The sequence below is a fragment of the Pristiophorus japonicus genome, chromosome 14 (assembly GCF_044704955.1).
Source record: "Pristiophorus japonicus isolate sPriJap1 chromosome 14, sPriJap1.hap1, whole genome shotgun sequence".
NCBI lineage: Eukaryota > Metazoa > Chordata > Chondrichthyes > Pristiophoridae > Pristiophorus > Pristiophorus japonicus.
Genome location: NC_091990.1, coordinates 150,745,336 through 150,771,073, shown reverse-complemented (window position 1 = coordinate 150,771,073; position 25,738 = coordinate 150,745,336). Strand labels below are relative to the sequence as shown.

The 25,738-nt window shown below is 43.4% G+C and overlaps 2 protein-coding genes across 4 annotated transcripts in view; one reads left to right on the top strand and one right to left on the bottom strand.

Moving 5' to 3' along the window:
• mettl15 (methyltransferase 15, mitochondrial 12S rRNA N4-cytidine) overlaps positions 1–14,504 on the bottom strand; it is a 155,245-nt gene extending 140,741 nt beyond the window's left edge. The window contains exon 1 of the mRNA XM_070898639.1: positions 14,006–14,504. Coding sequence (XP_070754740.1) covers positions 14,006–14,329 — 324 coding nt within the window. The 5' untranslated portion in view covers positions 14,330–14,504. The remainder of the gene's footprint in view (positions 1–14,005) is intronic.
• A 459-nt stretch (positions 14,505–14,963) lies between these two features.
• Positions 14,964–25,738, top strand: part of kif18a (kinesin family member 18A) — a 200,387-nt gene continuing 189,612 nt past the window's right edge. Inside the window, exons 1-2 of one of the 3 annotated variants that reach the window (XM_070899693.1) lie at positions 14,964–15,052; positions 21,799–22,185. In XM_070899693.1, the coding sequence (XP_070755794.1) occupies positions 21,864–22,185 (322 nt within the window). In that variant the 5' untranslated portion in view covers positions 14,964–15,052; positions 21,799–21,863. Of the gene's footprint in view, positions 15,573–21,798; positions 22,186–25,738 lie in introns of all 3 variants that reach the window. The other 2 variants (XM_070899694.1, XM_070899695.1) reach the window with 2 other exon arrangements.

The window sequence follows — 25,738 nt, the reverse complement described above, 5'->3', positions numbered from 1 at the left end:
CGTGAATTAAAAAAAAAACGTGTGGTTACCGTTGCACATCAGCCACCACACAGGCTTGACAGAGCTAGACCTTTATCCAGTGGCAAGGATTAACCAAGACAACTGGAGACCTTCTCTGCTGCACGGACCTAGTGCGCACACATATCGCAGTGTGGGCAGGTCCGTGCTACCCCTGGGCCCTTGGCTCTTCAGCCTATCCAATCTTTCCTCATAGCTAAAATTCTCCAGTCCAGGCAACATTCTCAGAAATCTCCTCTTTACCCTCTCTAGTGCAATCACATCTTTCCAATAATGTGGTGACCAGAACTGCACAAAAAGCAAGGGATCTAGTACTGAGCCCTGCGGTACCCCACTGGAAACAGCCTTCCCATCACAAAAAACATTCATTAGCCATTACCTTTTGCTTCCTGCCTCGGAGCCAATTTTGGATCCAACTAGCCACTTTGCCCTGGAACCCATGGGTTTTTACCTTCGTGACCAGTCTGCCATGTGGGACATAGAAACATAGACATAGAAATTTACAGTGCAAAAGTAGGCCATTTTGGCCCATCGTGTCCGCGCTGGCCGACAAAGAGCCACACAGCCCTCGGTCAGCAGCTTTGAGGGTTACATATAAAACAATGAACAATGGCGGACCCAACCAGTCTGCCCCACACAACTGCGATACTCCATGTACTGCAACATTTTACACTCCACCCGGAGCCATGCGATCTCCTGGGAGAGGCAAAAAAAGATAAAAACCCAGGCCAAAAGGCGGGAAAAAATATGGGAAAATTCCTCTCCGACCCATCCAGGTGATCAAAACTAACCCAGGAGACCACTCTGGCCTTATTAGATTCCCTGAAGTACTTACCATCGTATCTGCGCCAGCCAACAAGAGGTTATCCAGTTTAATCCCACTTACCAACTCTAGGTCTGTAACCCTGCAGGTTACGGCACTTCAAGTGCCCATCCTAGCACCTTTTAAATGTGGTGAGGTTTTCTGCCTTCAACACCTTTTCAGGCAGTGAGTTCTAGACCCCCACAACCCTCTGCTTGAAGAAGATTTCCCCTCAAATCCCCTCTAAACCTTGCACCAACCACCTTAAACCTATGCCCCCTCGTAATTGCATCAAGGAAAATAGGCCCTTACTATCCACTATATCCAGGCCCCTCAAAATGTTATACACCTCAATGAGGTCTCCCCTCAGCCTCCTCTGTTCCAATGAGAACAAACCCAGCCTATCCAATCTGTCCTCATAGCTAAGATTTTCCATTCCAGGCAGCATCCTCGTAAATCTCCTCTGCACCCTCTGCAGTGCAATCATGTCTTTCCTATAATACGGTGACCAGAACTGCATGCAATATTCCAGCTGTGGCCTAACCAGTGTATTATACAATTTAAGCATAACCTCCCTGCTCTTGTATTTATGCCTCAGCCAATAAAGGCAAGCATTCCGTATGCCTTCTTAACCACCTTATCCACCTGGCCTGCTACTTTCAGGGATCTGTGGACAAGTACTCCAAGTTCCCTTTGTTCATCTACACTTACTTCTAAGTGGCCTACCATTTAATGTGTATACCCTTTCCTTATTAGCCCGCCACAAGTGCATTACCTCACACTTCTCTGAATCAAATTCCATTTGCCACTGTTCTGCCCACCTGACCAGTAGATTGATATCCTCCTGCAGTCCATGACTTTCCTCTTCATTATCAACCACACAATCAATTTTAGTGTCATCTGCAAACTTAATCATACCCCCTATATTCAAATCTAGATTATTGATGTATACCACAAAAAGCAAGGGACCCAGTACTGAGCCCTGTGGAACCCCACTGGAAACATCTTTCCAGTCACAAAAACCATTACTCTTTGCTTCCTACCACAAAGCCAATTTTGGATCCAACTTGCCACATTGCCCTGGATTCCATGGGTTTTTACCTTTGTGACCAGTCTGCCATGTGGGACCTTATCAAAAGCTTTGCTAAAGTCCATATACACTACATCATACACATTACTTTCATCGACCCTCTTGGTTACCTCCTCAAAAAATTCAATCAGGTTAGTCAAACACGATCTTCCCTCAACAAATCCATGCTAACTGTCCCTGATTAATCCTTGCCTTTCTAAATGTAGATTTATCCTGTCCTTCAGGATTTTTTCCAATAACTTTCCCACCACTGAGGTTAGGTCGACAGGCTTGTAATTACTCAGCCTATCCCTTTCTCCCTTCTTAAACAAGGGTACTACATTAGCAGTCCTCCAGTCCTCTGGCACCATGCCTGAATCCAAAGAGGACTGGAAAATGATGGTTAAGGCCTCTGCTATTTTCTCTTTTGTTTCGCTCAACAGCTTGGGATGGATTTCATCCAGGCCTGGAGACTTATCCACTTTCAAAGCTGCTAAACCCTTAATACCTTCTCTCTCACTATGTTTATTTCATCTAGAATTTCACTCCTCGATAAGAGTATCTGCATTGCCCCTTTCCTTTGTGAAAACAGACGCAAAGTATTCATTAAGAACCATACCCGCATCTTCTGCCTCCACACTCAGATTACCCTCTTAGGGCTCAAATTTGCCCAGGAGTTGCTCTGTTTTTTTTTTGGAGCAACTTGATTTTTCTGGAGTATCTTAAAAATCCACATTTTGCACATTCAGTTTGCACCAGTGTAAGTGAGTTAGTTTGGATTTTTTTAGTTTAGTTTTATTTTCCAAAAGGGGGTGTTACCAGCCACCTACGCCCGTTTTGGCCATTTAAGCCACTTTGGACAGCTAATAATTGATCCAAACTAACTTAGACCAGCGTATGTGGCCACTTGTGGCCGCACAGAAAACCCTTGCGGAGATTTAAGAAATCAGCGCAGGTAGGTACATCTGAGCCCATTCGGCGAGAGATAGGGGCGGGAAGGGAAGCAGAGAGGACCTTGCAAAGCACGAAACAATGCATAACAACATTCAAGAAGCATAAAAACATTCAAGGTGAAATAAAAAATAAAACCGAGTCTTATCTTCCTATCAAAACTCGGCCTGGGAAGTCAGCGGGCCGGTCTGTGCGGGAGGCCACTCGGCCAGGGATATGTGCGGATGACCAGGGAGAGCACAGGGAACTGGCCACAGGCTTGCAGAAGACACAGGCTGGCTGGGCTGGGCTCGCAGATGATACAGGTTCACAGAAGACACAGGCTGGCTGGCTGGGCTGCAAGAATCAACCTCACTCATAGACAGCGGGCCAGCTGGTGCGAGAGGCCATTCGGCCCGGGATAGGCATGCACGAACGGTCTAATGCGGATGCGGACAGCTGCCGGCGCTGTTTCTCGCGCAGGGCCCTAGCTCCGCCCCCCAATCGACTGACCACGCCGAGCCAAGCCCCGGGATAGGCAACACAGCGGCCAGAATCGGGGGAGATTTTTTTTAGGCGCCGTTTTCAGCCCAGGTGAGTGCGCCGAAAAAAACGTATGGGCCAAATGTGAGCCCATGGTCTCTAATAGGCCCTACCCTTTCTTTAGTTATCCTGTTGCTCTTAATATATTTATAGAATATCTATAGGTTTTCCTTTATTTTACTTGCCAAGAATGTTTCATGCTCTCTCTTAGCATTTCTAATATCTTTTTTAATTTCACCTCTGAACTTTCTATATTCCTCCAGAGATTCTACAGTATTTAGCCATCGGTATATGACATAAGATTCCCTTTTTTTCTTGATCCTCCCCTGTAAGTCCCTAGACATCCAGGGGACTTTAGAATTGTTATTCCCACTCATTTTCTTTAAGGGAACATGTTTGGCCTGAGCACACCTTGAATGCCTCCCAGTGTTCTGAAGCTGTTTCCAGTCTAAGGAGCTGTTTCCAGTCCACTGTGGCCAAATCACTTCTCAACTTAGCAAAGTTAGATTTTCCCCAATTTGGGACTTTTATTCCTAACCTTGTCCTTTTCCATAACTACTTTGAATCTGACTGAATTATGGTCACTGGCACCCAAGTGCTCTCCCACTGATTCTCCTTCTATCGGCCCAACTTCATTCCCCCAAACTAAATCCAGAACTGCCCGCTCCCATGTTGGACTTGTTACACACTGACTAAAAAAGTTCTCGAATGCATTTTAGGAATTCTACACCCACTATACTCTTCACACTCTATTTGTCCCAATCAATATTCGGATAGTTGTAATCCCCTACTATTACTGCCCTATGGTTTTTGGACTTCACAGAAATTTGTCTAAATATTTGCTCTTCTATCTCCCTCCCATTTTTGGGGGGTTTATAATATACCCCCAGCATTGTGATCAGCACTTTTTTATTTTTCAGTTTGACCCATATGGCCTCATTTGATGATCCCTCCAACATATCCTCCTCACAGCTGTAATAGTTTCTTTAATCAATGCCGCGATCACCCCCCCTTTTTATGCCCCTCTCTGTCCTGTCTAAAAATCCTGTAACCCAGGAATATTTAACTGCCAAACCTGCCCCTCTTTCAGCCATGTCTCTGTAATGGCTATAACGTCATACTCCCAAGTGTCTACTTTTGCTCTCAGCTCATCTGCATTATTCACTTCTCTCCTTGCATTGAAGTATATACCATTTAGCACAGGAAGATCTCCTTGATTACTACTTACTAACCCTTGTTTCCTATGTCTTACAGATTCACTTTCTACATTCTTGCTATCCAAATTCAGCTTTACTTCCTTCCCTATTGAATTTGTTCGCAGGTTCCCATCCACCTGCCAAGCTCGTTTAAACTCTCCTCAACAGCACGAGTAAAACTCCCCACGAGGATATTGGTCCCGGCGCTGTTGAGGTGCAACCCGTCCAGTTTGTACAGGTCCCATCTCCCCCAGAAGCAGTCCCAATTCTTCAGGAATTTCAAGCCCTCCCTCCTGCACCAACTCTCTAGCCACACGTTCATCCTCTCAATCCTTCTATTTTTGTACTCATTAGCATGTGGTACCAGTAGTAAGCCAGAGATTACTACCTTTGAGATCCTACCCTTTAATTTTTCTCCTAGCTCCCTAAATTCTGCCTGCAGGACCTCATCCCTCTTTCTACCTATGTCATTGGTCCCGATATGGACCACGACCTCTGGCTGTTCACCCTCTCCCCTCAGAATGCCTTGCGTCCACTCTGTCACATCCTTGACCCTGGCACCAGGGAGTCACCATACCATCCTGGAGTCATGTCTACGGCTACAGAACTGCCTCTCTATACTCCTAACTATTGAATCCCCTACCATAAAGCTCTTTTATTCTTTGACCCTCCCCCTGTGCAGCTGAGCCATCCGTGGCGCCTTGGACTTGGCTCTGGCTGCACTCCCCAGAGGCACCATCGCCCTCAGTGCTCAGAAAGCGAGATGGACTCAGGGAGACTCCTGCACTACCTGGCTAGCATTCTTCTTCCGTCTGATGGTCACCCACTTCCCCTCTGCCTGCATGCTTTTAAGCTGCGGGGTGACCACCTCCTGAAACGTGCTATCCACGTAGCTCTCATCTCACAGATGCACCGTAGTGATTCCAGCCGCTGCTGAAGCTCCGAAACGCGGAGCTCGAGTAGTTGAAGCTGGAGACACCTCCTGTACACATGGTTGTCTAGGCTGCGCAAAGCGTCCAGGACTTCCCACATGCCGCAGGACATACACTCCACAGGACTGAGCTGCCCTGCCATCCCTCTAATTAGACTTACCTGTTATAAAAAGAGAAAGATAGATACTTATCAAAAGCCTTGCTAAAATCCATATAACTACATCAAACGCACTACCCTCATCAACCCTCCTTGTTACCTCCTCAAAATATTCAATCAAGTGAATGATTAACATTTTAGTTTCTCAGTCTACTTACTTCCCAATAGAGTGCATTTCATGTGGCCAGCAGTGACTGAGGACTGTGCTGACAAATTACAAATCTCATTTCCATTTGTTGACAGTCATAATAGTTTTTTTATTTCCTTGCAATTACTCCTCTACAAAAATCCACTCAGATACTCCTGTATGCTGACTTTAAGGATAAACAAACACAAAAATCAGAAAGTGCAGGAAGATTAAATGAGCTATAACTGCATCAATGGTATAAGAACAATACCTAGCCACCAACGGTCATGCTTTCATCTTTTTTCAAAGAAATCTTGAGAATTAGAGAAGAAAGAAAGAATGTGAATCAAATATAAACTACATTTTTGGTCTCCTTCAACCAGAGCTCTTGTAGGTGGAACACATTGCCAAAAGAAATGTGCAAGAATACAGGGCATTTTGTAGTTAATAAATCTAATGTCCCACACACAGTTGTTTGTCCCAGAGACTTCAAATCATTGGCAAGTCTGGTAACAGGCTGAAAACCTGGCCTATTATGAAAAACTACATTCTCCTTATTAAGATGGGTACAAAGATGGTTTATCATTAAGTTTTTAAGTTTGCTGCCCACTCTTGCTGAAGTTAAGACCAACAGGAAACCAGTGTGTGCCAGGAACATTATACATGGCAACAATAGTTTTGATGTCGTCATGATCAATTCTGCCAAATAAAATCCTCCCTACAATGCTGAAATAAAGTGGTGGAGAGAATGAGTAGCAAAATATTTTGATCAATTTGATGCTGTGCACTGAAATCAACTGTTAAAAATAAGAAAATGAAGTGTAATTTATGTGAAGCACAATACAAGTTGTCTTCCAGTCCGGCTATGCTGTCTGATATAGGGATATGCAACATGCTGCATGTTTGAAATGACACTGTAAGACTCAATGATGTTTAACGTTGAAATCAATATATAAAATGAAATTCACTGAATACCTATTTTAAAATGGTTTGTCTTCCCACTGAAGGTGGCACCTAGGCCGATAGCTCCCCAATGAGCTCTATCCACGACAACCCCGCCCCGGTCTCCGCTACCCTACTGCTTAAAACCCCTTGCCCATAATAGTAAATATATTTTAGCTCAATCTATAAATTCAGGCTAGAAACATAGAAAATATGTTTCCTCTCCATACCCCTTTAGCCATCAGGGGCCATATCTAACTCCCTCTCAAATATATCTAATAAACTGGCTATAAGTTAAAGCACAGTACCCATACCCTGATCCTGTTTGTTCTGTATCTAAATGCTCTCGTCCCATTTGATTTCCAAGACTCTTCACTGCTGGACTGTGCTGTACACTTCAGCTGCCATTGCCTCTGATGTACCATTTATTCACAGCCTGAACTGATATTGCTCAACGATCTCGCTTTGTGGCCGCTGACCCCGATTGGCTTCACTCCGACTTCACTCCTTGTTGAACTAGATTCAACTGGCCTATCAAATTCCCCCTGCTGCTACAATCTCATTTGCTTCTCATTTCCTTTTATCTTTTCCTTGAATCATCTTTCTCATTTGCATTGATATTGTGGATTTAACTTTCACCCGTACCTGGCTCCCCAGACTTCATTTGTCTTTGTCCCTGGGTTTCACTCCGACAGATCCTATCTCCTCTGCTGATCTATCATATCCATTGCTGTGCAATGCCAACAGCTGAACAACTTCCGTTGGCCCCTTGATTGACTTTCTGTTCCTCCACTGGGCAAGCTGCACCAGTGCCTCAGCTGATAATCTGCTCCTCCAAATGACTAACAGATCTAACCCTCTACACTACTGACTCTGAACCTGGCCAGTAGCTGCTTCTTGCTAAATGCACACTGTCCACAAGTTGAATATATTACACACCACATTCTTAGATTTCAATTTGAACTATTATATATTGTCTCCTCCCATCCCGTTTATGAATGCAATGTCTCACCTACTTTCTACTGTGCCTAAGCAGCCACCAACCAGAATTCTGTGTGGCCATTTTAGCTGCTGCCCAGACCTATTGCTTCTACCTCTCTTTTTGGCCCCTCTCAGGCCCTTTTCTCCTCTTACCTATTCCCCAAAACTGTTATGATACTTTTTGAATAACTTAATTAATTCACCAAATTAGTAAAATGTAATTATAAGGTCTGTCTCCGTGCTTATATTATGCACATCTGGATCTGATAATTCTATTTCAACAAAATACTTTTATTAGTGCAGGGGGAGGGAAGAGGAAGAGATGCAGGTACCTGAATACTTATTGCTGGTAAATGAACACTATTTAAGTGTTTATAAAACACTAATATCTTGAAGATTAGAAACTGCTTCTCTGCAATTTAATAATTTAAACATGGAAGTCATAGTTCTGTAATTCTATTTACTGTTGTGATTGACAAGAGTAAAAACTATACTTCCCTCAAAATCACATATTCCTTCACTTCAAAGAATATCTCTACCAAAACTGCAACAAACCTATCCTAAGTTAAGGATACATAACTTTTTGCATTAGTCTTTATTATTTTTCCAAAAAGTGCTCTGATCTCACTACTCAACTATTCTGTTTTGCAAACAAGTATGTCTGGAACCTCTGGTTCACCCCACCTGGTATTCAAGGCATTCTATCTCAAGTTAATTTATCTTCATCCTCAGCAGCAGTAAGAACAATATATAAGAAACAAACAATTGGAATAAGGATTAGGAATAAAATAGAAGCATACTCACAAAATAATTACAAATTGTTTTCTTGTATATTTACCGAAGGGTGGAACGGGTTAATTTAATGAGGATGTGCAGATGTAATTCGGCCCCCATTTTACAGTCATTCTGTCCTTATATATTGGATTTATAAATTACTATGACCACATTTATAGTAGACTACGTGGTAAACTTGTTAAACAATAATTATAACCTTCCACTAGTGATAGCACTGCAGAACCTCCACTGAGAGGAGAGTGCAATTAGTGTGACAAGTTTACATTTCCAGTTTCCATTATAAAAATGAACATAGGCATCAATAATGAAAAAAAATTGATGAGAAGTGCACACAGATGCAAAACTGTAATTTACAATAGGTATACTTCAAGTAATACTTGCATTTATTGAAGTACTGTATTACAATAAATTCACATTTATTTATGCAAACTAAATGTAGACAGCTAATATTCTTTAAATCCAAAGCTTCTGCATGCTTGAACTGATACTACAAGGCTCTCTTATGATGTTCAACATTGAAACAAATATATAAAAATACAATGAATACCAATTGCGAAGGGACTGTTCCCTCCCCAATACCCTGGTCCACTCTTCCATCACCCCCAACATCCACTCCCTTTCCACGGCATCTTCTTATGTAAGTGCAGAAAATGCAACACCTCCTTCCTTCCCAACGTCCAGGGCTCCAAACACTCCTAAAGTATGTTAGAAATCAGGGATGCCTAAAAATGTATAAAACTGATACGAAAGTATAAAACTGAGGTGAATGCGGTGTTTAAATCGTTGCTTTGAACTGCAGATGCAAAATCTATTCGAATCAGAGAAATGCTTAGAAATGGAGGGTATAGTTTTTGTACTACAGGTTGAGTGTCCAAAATCCGGAGTTGCGAAATTCAAAATGTTTTGGAATCCGGACCCATCCGTGACAGGGTCGTCCAGAAACCAGAAATGTTTCGAAATCTGGACTCCACTGCCTCGGCTGCCCGACCCCCCCCCCCCACGCCTTTACTTCGGCCACTTGACAACCCCCCCCTCCCTTTACCTCGGAACCCCCAGACCCCTCACCTCGGCTGTCCGACCGCCCCAGGCCTCAGCCCCCTGAACTCCGACCTCGCCTGAACTCACCCGACCCCCCTTTACCTTGGTCGCCTGACCTCCGGCCGCCCGACCTCCCCAGACCTTGGCCGCCCCCCACACGCATCCCCCCCCCTCCCCCCCATTTATCTCTGCCGAACGACCTCCCCAGGCCTTAGCCGCCCAAACTCTGACCTCGCCCGACCCCCCTACTTATCTCGGCCCGGGCAGTTCCATATTCGGGACATTGGAAAGACATTCCGAAATCTGGAAATATCCAAAATCCAGATTTCAGACACTCCACCTGTATATGCAATCTCCCTGTTACTAAGTGATTATCTGTTGTTTTTAAGTTAAGACTTGAATCTTGTTTATGTATTTTATATATAATGCAAAGGGCAGGTTTTGAAGTTACCTCAACGAAACTGTTGGCGAAGAAACATAGAAACTAGGTGCAGGAGTAGGCCATTCGGCCCTTCAAGCCTGCACCGCCATTCAATGAGTTCATGGCTGAACATGCAACTTCAGTACCCCATTCCTGCTTTCTCGCCATACCCCTTGATCCCCCTAGTAGTAAGGACGACATCTAACTCCTTTTTGAATATATTTAGTGAATTGGCCTCAACAACTTTCTGTGGTAGAGAATTCCACAGGTTCATCACTCTCTGGGTGAAGAAGTTTCTCCTTATCTCGGTCCTAAATGGCTTACCCCTTATCCTTAGACTGTGACCCCTGGTTCTGGACTTCCCCAACATTGGGAACATTCTTCTTGCAGCTAACCTGTCGAAACCTGTCAAAATTTTAAACGTTTCTGTGAGATCCCCTCTCATTCTTCTGAACTCCAGTGAATACAAGCCCAGTTGATCCAGTCTTTCTTGATATGTCAGTCCCGCCATCCCGGGAATCAGTCTGGTGAACCTTCGCTGCACTCCCTCAATAGCAAGAATGTCCTTCCTCAAGTTAGGAGACCAAAACTGTACACAATACTCCAGGTGTGGCCTCACCAAGGCCCTGTACAACTGTAGTAACACCTCCCTGCCCCTGTACTCAAATCCCCTCGCTATGAAGGCCAACATGCCATTTGCTTTCTCAACCGCCTGCTGTACCTGCATGCCAACCTTCAATGACTGATGTACCTTGACACCCAGGTCTCGTTTCACCTTCCCTTTTCCTAATTTGTCACCATTCAGATAATAGGTTGTCTCTCTGTTTTTACCACCAAAGTGGATAACCTCACATTTATCCACATTATACTTCATCTGCCATGCATTTGCCCACTCACCTACCCTGCAGCCTCACAGCATTCTCCTCGCAGCTTACACTGCCACCCAACTTAGTGTCATCCGCAAATTTGGAGATACTACATTTAATCCCCTCGTCGAAATCATTAAAGTACAATGTAAACAGCTGGGGCCCCTGCACAGAACCTTGCGGTACCCCACTAGTCACTGCCTGCCATTCTGAAAAGTACCTATTTACTCCTACTCTTTGCTTCCTGTCTGCCAACCAGTTCTCAATCCACGTCAGCACACTACCTCCAGTCCCATGTGCTTTAACTTTGCACATTAATCTCTTGTGTGGGACCTTGTCGAAAGCCTTCTGAAAGTCCAAATACACAACATCAACTGGTTCTCCCTTGTCCACTCTACTGGAAACATCCTCAAAAAGATAATGAATGGAAGTTGGGAGAGGCAACGTAAACATCTTGCTATGTCGTAAAAGAGATAACGATTCTAAAGTGAGCAGATTCTAGTTTGGTTTCATGGGATTAAAAGATGAGCGATATGAGAGAGATTTCCATAGGAAGAAACCCTGGGTCAGTGTAAACAGAACGATATGTGGCCAAAATCATAAGACATCTATAAGGCGGCTTTGTTTCAAGAATCGGGACAAAGAACTAGAAGTCTTATTAGATATTAAGGTAATAGGGAAACCTCTATAGGTCAAAAGGTCTCATCAATATCCAGGGTCAGGTCTACCCCTAAAAATAGAATAAAAGTAGCCTCCTCAAGATTGATCGTACAGATGGTGGTGGTTGGGCTGGTCGAACACACTTCGAGAGTGATCCCATGCTTTACCAAAGAAGGCTCTAGATGAAAGGAAGAAAGACTGCAAGCTAAAGAACTGCCAGCCGTTTGTCCGATGGGGCTGGGTATTAACTATCTGTTACAGTTGTATGTTTTTGCTATATAACTAATGTATTATATTCCATCTTAAACTCTAATTAAACACAATGGTTCACAGTCGATCCTGATTATTAAAGTGACCAGAAATTAAACAAAATTGGCGACCGCGGCAGGACTGTAAAAAGGATTATTGTGGAGAAACGAGTTGGAGATGGACTTGGTCGATAACATCATTACAAGGTGCCAGGCGGGATGACTGGGTAGGAAATCTCGTGAGAGCGTGTGTTTCGTCACTGAAACCAAAAACAAAATGGCAGGTACTCATTGTAGAGATAAAATTGTGAGCAGTCTGGGAGGTTATTGGAGTCATCCAAGAGGACGGAGGTAGTTACACCAAGCGATTTGAGATACTATCGCATCCAGTGAATGAGAAAAAGACTAAACTTAAAGAAGCCGGATAGCAATTGGCTTAGAAAACTCACTTTTGTGCAAAGCGTGCAAACTTGAGAAACAAATAAAATAAAGAGCAGGAGAGTAGGAGATAAACAGAAACAAAGATCTAAGCAGCATATGAACCATCTTAGAACACGAAAAAAAAACAGAGAATTAGATAATAAGTTACTGAGATGAGATATAACCACCGTTCCCAATTTCTTTGGAAAGCAAGTGCGGATTATGGAGGATGGCTGCACCGGAGTATTTTTGGATACTGGGAGAATCAAGGGATATGGGGAAAGTGGGAGGGATGAAGTTAAGATTGAAGATTGGCCATGATCTCATTGGATGGCAAGACAAAGATTGATGGATTTTTGGATACTGGGAGAATCAGAGGATATGGGGAAAGTGCAGGGGGTGGAGTTAAGATGGTAGATCGGCCATGATCTTGTTGAATGGCAGAGCGGGCTCGAGGGACCGAATGGCCTACTCCTGCTCCTGCTTCTTATGTCGTCAACCTCAAAGGTTAACTCTGTTTCTCTCCGCCCTGACCCCACTTCATATGCTATCTCTTTTAAATATTGGCAATTGCCAATTTAAAGTCAAGTTTATGCCCCCTTTTTAAAACGGGAACAAATAACGACTGTTAATTAACATAAATTTGAAACGAATCTTAACAAATCAAATCAAAATATTGTTCCCGGTTGTGATTATGCACTCCAGTCCCACCAGTCGCAGAAGGCCCAGAGTGTGCTGGTGGACACCGTGTGCTCCATCTCCAGGGATACCCAGGCGCGAACGTAGCCACAGAAGAGAGGCAGGTAGGCAGTCGGGCCGAATGACATCCTTGACCGCTCACTGCCTGATGGCCACCTTGCCCAGGCCAGGAGCAGTCCCTACAAGAAGGTCTTCTGACTTGCCCGCACCAGGTGACCAAAGATCAGGAGCGTGGGATTGATGTACAGCCAAAAATTGAGGAGCAACCCTTCAAATAGTGGAAGAGGGGCTGCAACCTCTCACACTCCACGTAAACATGGAATACGAACTTCCTCCAGGCCGCAGAAAAAGCAGGCGGCCTGCGAGTTCGTGAACCGACTTAAAATCTTATCGCATAGGACTGCCCTATCCAACACCTTCCAGGCTAAGTCCCCAAAAGATAAAGGGAGGACACCTGCATAGAGAGCCCTCCATTGGGGATCCCCCCCTCCTCCACATATGCTACATAATCTGCTGGGTGATTTTCAAAAGGGCCCTTAACATTCATTCTTTAGCATCCATATCCAATGCATATTTCTTTTATAAATACCTGTGTGGAAAATTATTGCACTAAAAAATATATACTTCTACCAGATTACAAATCATTTTCATATCAATATTTGGGGCTTGAAAGCATATGTTAATTTCACGCTTTTTATGGTCACTCCCAAATCTGATCACAAGTCATTGAATATATCTATCCTCCAATAACTAGGCTCATATGGAGCATAAAAGACTTGCATTTATCCAGCGCCTTTCACGACCACCGTACGTACCAAAGCGCTTTACAACCAATGAAGTAGTTTTGAAGTGTAGTCACTGTTGTAATATAGAAAACACAGCAGCCAATTTGCGCACAGCAAGCTCCCGCAAACAGCAATGTGATAGTGGCCAGATAATCTGTTTCAGTGATGTTGATTGAGGGATAAATATTGGTCAGGACACCGTGGATAACTCCCTTGCTCTTCATTGAAATAGTGCCATGGGATTTTTTCCATCTACCTGAGGCCTTGTTTATGTGCTGTAAATTCTATTTAACAATGCCGACAATAAAATATTAAATGGATTAACTATTAACGGGAGGGTTGTGATTAATGACGTTGGCTCAAAATCTAGACTCACCTGTCCCGGTTTTGGTGACAAATATTTAATCACCTCTTTAACCATCACGGGTTTGTGCAAACACGGAGTATGTTGTAAACTGTTTTTAGTGGAGCTTTCTTTCGAGTCGGTTGCCAATTCAAGAGTCCCTGGCAGTTGCGCGTGGTAAACTTTGCGAAGTGCTGACAGGGAGATGCATCTGGCGGCAGGCGGCTGTGGATTGCAGCAACCAAGGCCGATTGGAAAGGCGACGCCGAGAGCAAGTTGAGCCGGTTTCACACCAAGCGCCGCCTTGCTGACTAAGGAAAGGGTTATGAGGCGGCGGTTTATCAAAGCCCAAATCATGTCGGGTTTTATGGGTTTTTTTTATTTAGGGAGAAGGGGGGAAAGAAAACAAAACCTCCTAGGCAGGTGTGTGAATCCAGCGAACAGGAAGGGGGCAGCTGCTGATCGCACGGTAAACACAACCCGTTAACCGGCTACTGATCTCAGCGAATGACTCGGCTCACTCCACAACTTTCTGCAAGGCCACCCGCCACTGAAAGGCCGCGTACTGGACAACAAGTAATTATTTCGCGACGTCCCCCAAATGACATCTCAAAAAAGCCTTTAAAAATTGGATTTTTAAAAAATCTTAACATTTGTTCACCGTTATTGTTATAACACCAAAAAAACCCACTCAAGTGTTTAAATTATTATTTAAAATGAACTTTAACTGCCTATTTTGTTGAATAAAATTCGACCGGACACAATTTTATGTTTATTTTCTTTAAACTCTATAAAATACAAAATTATGCCTTTTCGGCACAAATTACACACAAGGGTTTATCCGGTTGCTTCCCCCCCGGACGGTAAAGGAAGGGACACCCGTTCGCTCAGCGGCCTTGCATTTCAAGTGCCGCAATGACGTCGCGCTCGCAAGCCCACCAATCGGATTGAAGCTCCTCTGCGTCTTTTCAGCCAATGGCAAGCCGGGCTAACGAACGGTCCGGTTTAAATCTTGTTGGAAGGTCGAGTCCCGGGTGTTGTTGGGTGGCGAGACTGGGGCGACTCCTGACTGGGAAGTCGGTGAGTGTGTCGTTGTTGTTGCCGCCGATCTGGTTATAATTTATTTTTTAAAATATTATTTCTCCCCCCCCCCCAAACTACATGAAGCAGTTAAGCGTAAGGTGGCGATGACCAACTGCTGAGAAGGAGGGAGGGAAGGGTCCAGATGCCCAGCGGCAACTTGCTGCTCAATACAATCAGAATGATCTGGAAAGCGATAGCACCTTCAGAATAAATTCTTCCGATCTGGCGGGAGGTGCGACTTCTACTAACCCGATATCCGCAACTACTATGCCTGCGGGTGAGGATACTGTGGGCCTGGCGCCCACTTTCCTATCCGCAGGACTGCAAACGTTAGAAGTGGCATTCATGATTGGCGAGCAGCGGCGATTGTAACCCGATAAAATCCACACGCAGAAACTGTCATTTCGCTGCATTAAGTCTCCACTGACGTTTTCCTCTATGGACAATCCTGAAGGACAGACCGAAAGGAAAAGGAGGTGGGGTAACTCTATTGATAAAGGATGGCATCACTACAATAGTAAGAAACGATATTGGCTCAAATGATAAGGGTGTTGAAACAGTTTGGGTGGAGATAAGGAACAATAAAGGGAAAGGGTCGCTGGTGGGCGTAGTCTATAGGCCCCCTAACCGTAGCAACTCTGTTGGTCAAGCATAAACCAGGAAATAGTGAGGGCTTGTAAAAAAGGCAACAGCAAAAATCATGGGTGATTTTAACCTCCATATTGATTGGACAAATCAAATTGTTCAGGGTAACCTTGAGGAGGAGTTCATCTCGTGCATAAGGGATGGATTCCTTGAGCAGTATGTAAGGGAATCAACCAGAGAGCAGGCTATCTTAGATCTGGTCCTGTGTAATGAGACAGGATTAATAAACATTCTCCTAGTAAAGGATCCCCTTGGAATGAGTGATCATAGCATGATTAAATTTCAAATTTAGATGGAGGGTGAGAAAGTTGGATTGCTAACTAGCGTACTAAGCTTAAATAAAGGAGACTATGAAGGTATGTGGGCAGAGTTGGGTAAAGTGGACTGGGAAAATAGACGGTTGGTGTACGTTTAAGGAGATATTTCACAACTCTCAAGAAAAAGATATTCCAGTGAGGAGGAAAGGGTGTAAGAGAAAATATAGCTATCCGTGGCTAACTAAAGAAATAAAGGACGGTAACCAATTAAAAATAAGGGCATACAAAGTGGCCAAAACTAGTGGGAGGACAGAAGACTGGGAAGCTTTTAAAAGTCAGCAAAGAACGACTAAAAAATGATTAAGAAAGGGAAGATAGACTATGAAAGTAAACTAGCACAAACTATAAATAGATAGCAACAGTTTCTATAGGTATATAAAAAGGAAAAGAGTGGCTAAAGTAAATGTTGGTTCCTGAGAGGATGAGACCAGGGAATTAGTAATGGGAAACATGGAGATGGCAGAAACTCTGAACAAATATTTTGTATCAGTCTTTATGGTAGAGGACACTAACAATATTCCGATAGTGGATAGTTTAGGGGCTATGGGGGGGGGAGGAACTTAACACAATCACAATTGCTAAGGAGATGGTACTCAGTAAGATAATAGAACTAAAGACAGATAAATCCCCTGGACCTGATGGCTTGCATCCGAGGGTCTTAAGAGAAGTAGCGGCAGGGATTGGTTGTAATTTACCAAAATTCTCTGGATTCTGGGGAGGTCCTGGCAAATTGGAAAACTGCAAATGTAACGTCCCTATTTAAAAAAGGAGGCTGACAAAAAAGCAGGAAACAATAGACCAGTTAGTCTAACATCTGTGGTTGGCAAAATGTTGGAGTCCATTATTAAAGAAGCAGTAGCAGGATATTTGGAAAAGCAAAATTCGGTCAGGCAGAGTCAGCATGGATTTATGAAGGGGAAGTCATGTTTGACAAATTTGCTGGAGTTCTTTGAGGATGTAACGAACAGGGTGGATAAAGGGGAACCAGTGGATGTGTATTTGGACTTCCACAAGGTGCCACATAAAAGGTTACTGCACAAGATAAAAGTTCACGGGGTTGGGGCTAATATATTAGCATGGATAGAGGATTGGCGAACGAACAGAGAGTAGAGATAAATGGTTCATTCTCTGGTTGGCAACCGGTAACTAGTGGGGTGCTGCAAGAATCAGTGCTGGGACCTCCAACTATTTACAATCTATATTAACGACTTGGGAGAAGGGACTGAGTGTAACGTAACCAGTTTGCTGACGATACAAAGATGGGAGGAAAAGCAATGTGTGAGGAGGACACAAAATCTGCAAAAGGACTTGGGCTAAGTGAGTGGGCAAAAATTTGGCAGATGGAGTATAATGTTGGAAAGTGTGAGGTCATGTACTTCGGCAGAAAAAATCGAAGAGCAAGTTATTATTTGAATGGAGAAAGATTGCAAAGTGCTGCAGTATAGCGGGACCTGGGGTACGTGCATGAAACACAAAAGGATAGTATGCATGTACAGCAAGTGATCAGGAAGGCCAATGGTATCTTGGCCTTTATTGCAAAGGGAATTATAAAAGCAAGGAAGTCTTTCTACAGTTATACAGGGTATTGGTGAGGCCACACCTACAATACTGCATGCAGTTTTGGTTTCCATATTTACGAAAGGATATACTTGCTTTGGAGGCAGTTCAGAGAAGGTTCACTAGGTTGATTCTGGGGATGAGGGGGTTGACTTATGAGGAAAGATTGAGTAGGTTGGACCTCTACTTATTGGAGTTCAGAAGAATGAGGTGTGATCTTATCGAAACGTATAAGATTATGAGGGGGCTTGACAAGGTGGATGCAGGGAGGATGTTTCCACTGATGGGGGAGACTAGAACTAGAGGGCATGATCTTAGAATAAGGGGCGCCCATTTCAAACAGATGAGGAGAAATTTCTTCTGAGGGTTGTAAATCTGTGGAATTTGCTGCCTCAGAGATCTGTGGAAGCTGGGACATTGAATACATTTAAGACAGAAATAGACAGTTTCTTAAATGATATGGGGTTATGGGGAGTGGGCAGGGAAGTGGAGCTGAGTCCATGATCAGATCAGCCATGATCTTATTGAATGGGAGCAGGCTCGATGGTCAGTATGGCCTACGCCTGTTCCTATTTCTTATGTTCTTATGATCATCCAGTCCAGCCCCATGCACCCCGTTTTCTCCCCGTGTCCTTAATATTAAAATCACCGAAATTTACAGCACGAAAGGAGGTCATTTCGGCCCATCGTGTATGTGCCGGCCGACAAAGAGCTATCCAGCCTAATCCCACTTTCCAACTCTCAGTCCGTAGCCTTGTAGGTTACAGGACTTCAAGTGCACATCTATCCAATGTGGTGAAGGTTTCTGCCTCTATCACTGTTTCAGGTAGTGAGTTCCAGACCCCCACCATCCTCTGGATGAAACAAAATTCCCCTCCAATCCCCTCTAAACCTCCTACCGATTACTTTAAATCTATGCCCCCTGGTTGTTGACCCCTCTGCTAAATGAAATTGGTCCTTCCTATCCACTCTATTGAGGCCTCTCATAATTTTATACACCTCAATAAGGTTTCCCCTCAGCCTCCTCTGTTCCAAAGAAAACAAACCCAGCCTATCCAATCTTCTCCAGTCCAGGCAACATCCTCATAAATCTCCTCTGTATCCTCTCCAGTGCAATCACATCTTTCCTGTAATGTGGTGACCAGAATTGCACTCGGTACTCTAGCTGTGACCTAACTATTGTTTTATACAGTTCGAGCATAACCTCGCTACTCTTGTATTCTATGCCTCGACTAATAAAGGCAAGTATCCCCAATACCTTCTTAACCACCTTATCTACCTGTCCTGCTACCTTCAGAGATCTGTGGACATGTACTCCAAGGTCCCTCTGTTCCTCTACACTTCTCTGTGACCTACCATTTATTGTCTAGTCCTTTGCCTTATTAGCCCTCCCCAAATGCAGTATCTCACACCTCTCTGGATTGAATTCCATTTGCCACTGTTCTGCCCACCTGACCAGTCTTGATATCTTCCTGCAGTCTGCAGCTTTGTTCTTCACTATCAACCACAGGTCAATTTTAGTATCATCTGCAAACGTCTTAATCATACCCACTACATTCAAGTCTAAATCATTGATAAATACCACAAAAAGCAAGGGACCTAGTACTGAGCCCTGCGGAACTCCACTGGAAACAGCCATCCTGTCACAAAAACACCCATCGACCATTATCTTTGCTTACAGCCTCTGAGCCAATTTTGGATCCAACTTGCCTTTGCCTTGGATCCAATGGGCTTTTACTTTCATGACAGTCTGGTATGTGGGACCTTATCAAAAGCCTTGCTAAAATCCATATACACTACATTATACAGTACATCAAATGCACTATCCTCATCGACCCTCCTTGTTACCCCCTCAAAAAAATTCAATCAAATTAGTCAGATACGACCTTTCCTTCAGTGTTGAAGACTTGTGCTCCAGAACTAGCCGCAACTCTCGCCAAGCTGTTCCAGTACAGCTACAACACTGGCATCTACCCGACAATGTTGAAAACTGCACAGGCATGTCCTGTCCACCAAAAGCAGGACAAATCCAATCCAGCCAATTACCGCCCCATTAGTCTACTCTCAATTATCAGCAAAGTGATGAAAGGTATGGTCAACAGTGCTATCAAGCGGCACTTACCAATAATCTGCTCACAGATGTTCAGTTTGGGTTCCACCAGGAACATTCAGCTCCAGACCTCATTACATCCTTTAGAATAGTGACTGCACATCAAAAGTATTGGCTGTAAAGTGCTTTGGGACGTACTGAGGCTGTGAAAGGCACTTATATAGTCTTTCTTTACCTTATCTTTAAGAACAAGAGCAGGAGTAGCCCCTCGAGCCTCAATAAGATCATAGCTGATCACCGACCTCATTTCCACTCTCCCGCCTGTTCTCCATTTTCCTTGATTCCCTTTTTGTTATATTGATGATTTCTATTAGGTCACTTCTGAGGTTTAGTGGGGGAGCGGGGGTGCAATAAACTTCTGAAGTCTCTTCATAACTGCAACCTCTCAGCCTGATAACATTTTCATAAATTTACACTATTAAATGTATTTATATTGTTTCTATAATTGTCTGCCCAAAATTTACACAATACTTGTGGCCTAATCATGGTCTTATTATATATTTGAATATTTTAAGCCTCGATACAAATCTAAGGATCCCATATACCTTTCTTACGAACTTTGCCAATAAGGTACGTCTCAAATCCGGCTGTGCGAAAATCAGAGTTGTCCGAAATCCGGACATTTTTGAGAAAATTCCATTTGATATTCAGTAAAATAAAATCCGGAATTATTGTCCAGAAACCGGCGGACCGGACTAGTTATCGGCTTAGCTGCTATGTTTTAAATGGCATGCGGTCGGTCCTTGCCGAGCCTTGGCGAATGATCTTCGAACTGACCCATGCCACCATTAGTACTTTGTCAGTCTCGGTAGCATACATACGCTCTTGATTTTCTTATCTGAAATCTGGAAAAATCCAAAAATCGGCATGATCTCAGTCCCAAGCTAGCCGAGTTTGAGACATTGTACATGTACCAGCCTTAGTGACCTGTGTTTCAGCACACCAAGGTCCCTCTGCTCCATTTTCAATCTTGTCCTGTTTTTACTTCCAAAATGTATTGCTTCATATTTTTCTACTTTGAACTACATCTGCTACCTACCTACCTGACCATCCCGCTAGCCCAACTAGGTTCTTCTGCAATTTTATACAATTTGCGTAACGTTTTCCCATACCTTCCAATTTGGTGTCATCAGAACATTTTTATATTCTTAAGTCCAGATCATTCACAAGTGTTCCCAACACAGACCCCTTAGAACACCTCACCACTTCTTTCCAGTTGAAGAAAATTCCTTTTATCCCCCACTGTGTCCTTTTTTCCCTCAAACCATATCGATACATGTGGCCTCGTTCCTATAATTCCATGTGCCATTATCTTTGCAGTAAATGTCTTTTGTGGTGACCACAAATGCTTTATGGAAATTGATATAAACCATATCCAGTGCATTTTAAAAAAAATCTATCTCCTCTGCTCATCTTGACTAATTGACCTTAGTTTCCTGCCTTATTATATGTCCCCTTTTTGAGGAGAAATTGGTCACCTTTCACGCTGCTACAGTTTTCCCTTCCACAGAATTTTCAAAAACATGCTTATTTTTTTAATGTGTCATGCATTAAAATAGACTTCATTTTTTTTAACTAAAATTGCTCCATGTTAATGAGTGACAGTTGTTATTTGGCTTTACTGCCTTTTAAAAGTACAGGGGTATTTGTATTTTAAGAATTGTAAGGAATGGTTGAAAATATTTTGTTTAGATCGTCAAGGACAAGAAATATTGAAAGATTTGTGTCAACTTAGTTAAATAACTAACAATACAATTGTCACATTGAAATTGATGATGCTAATGCTACATCACTTTTTTTTCTCACTCCTCTCCAATTGAAGCTTTGTAAGTAAATTTTAATGTAGAAGTAATGTTTTTATTAATATTGTTGATACTTCCCTCATTGAAAAATTTGTGAATCCATAAACTCATTCCATTGTCAGTGTTTTTTCACAAAAAGAAGCATGCCTTTTACAGATGGCCTTCAAACATGTATACTGTACAAAAGGTGATCAATCTATTTATATATTTGTCTACTTATTCTGCAATTGAAGCTTGGCTTCAGGTAACTCTTGCTCTCTGCTCTGCAATAATGAAACTTCACAAATTTACTTTTGTTTCTAAATCTTGCAGGAAAGAGGCGAATGGGCTACATTTGAAACAGATGCTTTTAAACAGGAATATTTGAGCGCACCATCATGTCTAACACTGAAAATAATATGTGTAATCATGTGAAAGTTTATATCCGTGTGCGGCCAGAAAATTCGAGAGAGCAGAATGGAAGCCACCACAAAGTTGTGCATGTAGTTGATAAGCACATGTTAGTTTTTGATCCCAAAGTGGAGGAAATGAACTTTTTTTATGGTCGTAAAGGTCAATGCCGTGACTTAAACAAAAGAAAAAACAAGGATCTCCAATTTGTCTTTGACCGAGTTTTTGATGATGATTCTTCACAGTCGGATATATTTGAAGAGACAAAATCAATACTAGAAAGCGTTTTTAATGGATATAACTGTACAGGTGAAGTATAAGTAATTTTTATTTATTATAATTTATATTTATAGAAGCAACCCAACTAAATTGAAAATTAAAATCAAGCAGTAGGATGCAATGTGGGGAAATGACTATTTATCTGGAGAAATGTAAGTTTAGTGTAAGTCTTTTTGCAACAAGCCTATCCAGCAGCAGTGTAAGGTGCAAGTGTCTAAGATATCTAACTATAGATATGATGTAATAAAAACTTTGTATATGTGCACCCTTGCTATCTGTCATATAATGTCGATACTATTTTCCCCAAGTGTGATGGGAAATTAAATTTTTAGAAAGACAATAGAGGTCATTGGGAAATGTAGATAAACTTTGAAGTCATGTAAAAATATCTGAGCTGTTGGATAATTCCTTATCCTTTTAGCAGATTTGAAAAGCTTGAGAATTAATGTGTTTGATAATTAACTTTGTTTATTATTGTTACAAAACATTAATCTTAAAAACCCATGCAGCCTTGCAATGAGGTACTAAAGTTGCATGATCAGCCATGATCATATTGAATGGTGGTGCAGGCTCGAAGGGCCGAATGGCTTACTCCTGCATCTATTTTCTATGTTTCTAATGTCAGTTATATTCAAGTGGTGTACAGCAAGAGGGTGTTAATTGTATTCAGGTGGTGGGTATTAATTGGGGATACTCTTGTGCACATACATATATGGGAGTAGGCTGGGGAAGAGTTGCAAGCTTATCTTCGGGGAGGGGGGAGTGCACAGCGATGTTCCCACTAAGCTGTGCAGCCGCACAGTCATCTGCAAGGCCCCGCACCAGATTTTCCATTGTCGGTGTACCGCTCATGTGCAAAAATTTGAATGGGCCACGCATTAGGGGAGGCAAGACCGCGCAGGAGGTAGTGCAGCTTACGGGGAACATTGGTGCACATTATGTAATGTATGCCTCTAAGTGTGCCTCTGTTTAAAAAAAAAAAGCAACGCACCTTAAAAAATCGGCGCAGAAAGACGCCATTGTTTCTAGGCGAAGTTTTAGCGAGAGTCAAGAATACATTAAATATGCATCATGAAGCTTAATTTTTTCAAGGTGCCATGCCACCACCGAACGTCTCCAAACCGGGCTCAAGGGTCAACCGTCAAAATCGGTCCCGAGCTCGGGGCTCGGCTTCAAAAGAAGCCTGGGGGGGGAGGGGGTGTGTGGAAGCCGAACTGAAGGGATGAGAACCCTTACACTATGTAGCAGCATCAAAAGAAGCCTGGAGTAGAGGGGAAAGGCAGGCTGGGGGTAGTGGAAGCCGAACTGAAGAGATGAGAACCCTTACACTATGCAGCAGCATTAAAAGAAGCCTGGGAGTGGGGGTGTTTGCCGAGCCCCTGTGTCCAGGTGAGGGAGCGATTCTGCCGCCCCACCCTCGAGCCCGTGAGGAGACATTTGGTCGGTGGCGGGGTGGTACTTTGAAAAAAATCTAAAATTAAAGAATCGCATTAGACTTGGTTGCCCCAAATGTCCGCATTTGAATGCCTAGCTTCCTGTTCTAAGCAAGCCTATTGTGCATGCGCAGACCTGGGTGTGGTCCATACTTTGGGAGAGCCGGAACAAAGAAACTTGTCCTGCTGTTTTGACCTTGCAAAGGTACAATTTAATCATGGGGGCAATATTGACAATGCCATACCTCGTGCACGCCTCTGCATGATGGTGCTGCGGAGGAGGCAATTGATTCGACATCATTGCATGAGGAACCTCTGAGCACGTAGGATCTTGGGTAGGAGGCCTTACTCACGTTGGGTATATCGAGACAGGTGTTCATATCTGCACCTGAGTGATGCAGACTGTCAGAAGGCTGAGTTTCCGCAAAGAAGTTGTAACCGAGATCTGTGAGTTAGTAAAAGCAGACCTGCAACCTGGAAGCGTGAGGAGGACTGCTTTGTCAGTTGAAGTGGAGGTTACAGCTGCAATTTCATTCGATGCATCTGGATCATTCCAGGCCACAACTGGGGATGTGTGCGCCATTTCTCAACATGCAACACATATCTGCATTCGGCAGGTGACTGCTGCACTAGATGCCCGGAGGAATGACTACATGAAATTCCCCATGACTGTCCAAGCAATGCCTGAAAGGTCTGTGGGCTTCTCCAGGATTGCTGGCTTCCCAAAGGTACAGGGCTGCATTGATTGTACCCACATCGCCTTGCGAGCACCTTTGGCGGATTCCGAGATGTACCGGAACAGAAAAGGCTTCCACTCCGTAACTGTGCAGCTCGTGTGACGACATGCATCGCAAAATTAAAGCATATAGGTTTGAGGGTAATATACTGGTATGGATTCAAAATTGGTTAACTGACAGGAAACGGAGAATAGAAATAAATGGGTCTTTTTCGCTGTGGCGGGCAGTGACTCATGGGGTACCACAGGGAACAGTGCTTGGGCCCCAGCTATTCACAATATGTATATAAATGATTTGGATGAGGGAACCAAATGTAATATTTCCAAGTTTGCTGATGACACAAAACTAGGTGGGATTGAGTTGTGAGGAGGGTGCAAAGACGCTACAAGGCAATTTAGAAAGGTTGCGTGAGTGGCCAAACACATGGCAGATGCAGTATAACGTAGATAATGTGAAGTTATCCACTTTGGTAGGAAAAACATAAAGGCAAAGTATTATTTAAATGGTGATAGCTTGGGAAATGTCGATGTACAAATGGACCTGGGTATCCTTGTAGACCAGTCATTGAAAGCAAACAATCAGGTGCAGCAAGCAGTTAGGAAGGCAAATGGTATGTAGGCCTTCATTGCAAGAGGATTTGAATACAGGAGCAAGGATGCCTTACTACAGTTATACAGGGCCTTGGTGAGACCGCACCTGGAGTATTGTGTGCAGTTTTGGTCTCCTTACCTAGAAAGGATATACTTCCCATAGAGGGAGTGCAGCGAAGATTCACCAGACTGATTCCTGGGATGGCAGGACTATCGTATGAGTCGAGATTGGATCGACTAGGCCTGTATTCACTAGAGTTTAGAAGAATGAGAGGGGATCTCATTGAAACGTATAAAATTTTGACTGGTCTGGACAGACTGGATGCGGAAAGAATTGTTTCCCTGGCTGGGAAATCGAGATCAAGGGGGTCACAGTCTCAGGATACGGGGTAGGAAATTTAGGACTGAGTTGAGGAGAAATGTGAACCTGTGGAATTCTCTACCACAAAAAACTGTGGAGACCAAGTCACTGAATAAATTTAAGAAGGAGATAGATAGATTTCACGACACAAAAGGCATCAAGGGGTCTGGGGAGAAAGCGGGAATATGGTGTTGAGATAGAGGATCATATTCAATAGCGGTGCAAGTTCGAAGGGCCGAATGGCCTACTACTGGTCCTATTTTCTATGTTTCAATGTCAGTTGATGCAAGATACCCTGGGAGCATCCTATGCGAGAGCGCGATATCCGCCATATTTCAGCAGCAGCCAGAAGGGCAGAGCTGGCTGCTAGGAGACAATGGGTACGGCCTCGCCACCTGGCTCATGACACCCCCACGCTTAACCCGGACGGAAGCTGACCGGGTGTATAACATGTCGCACATT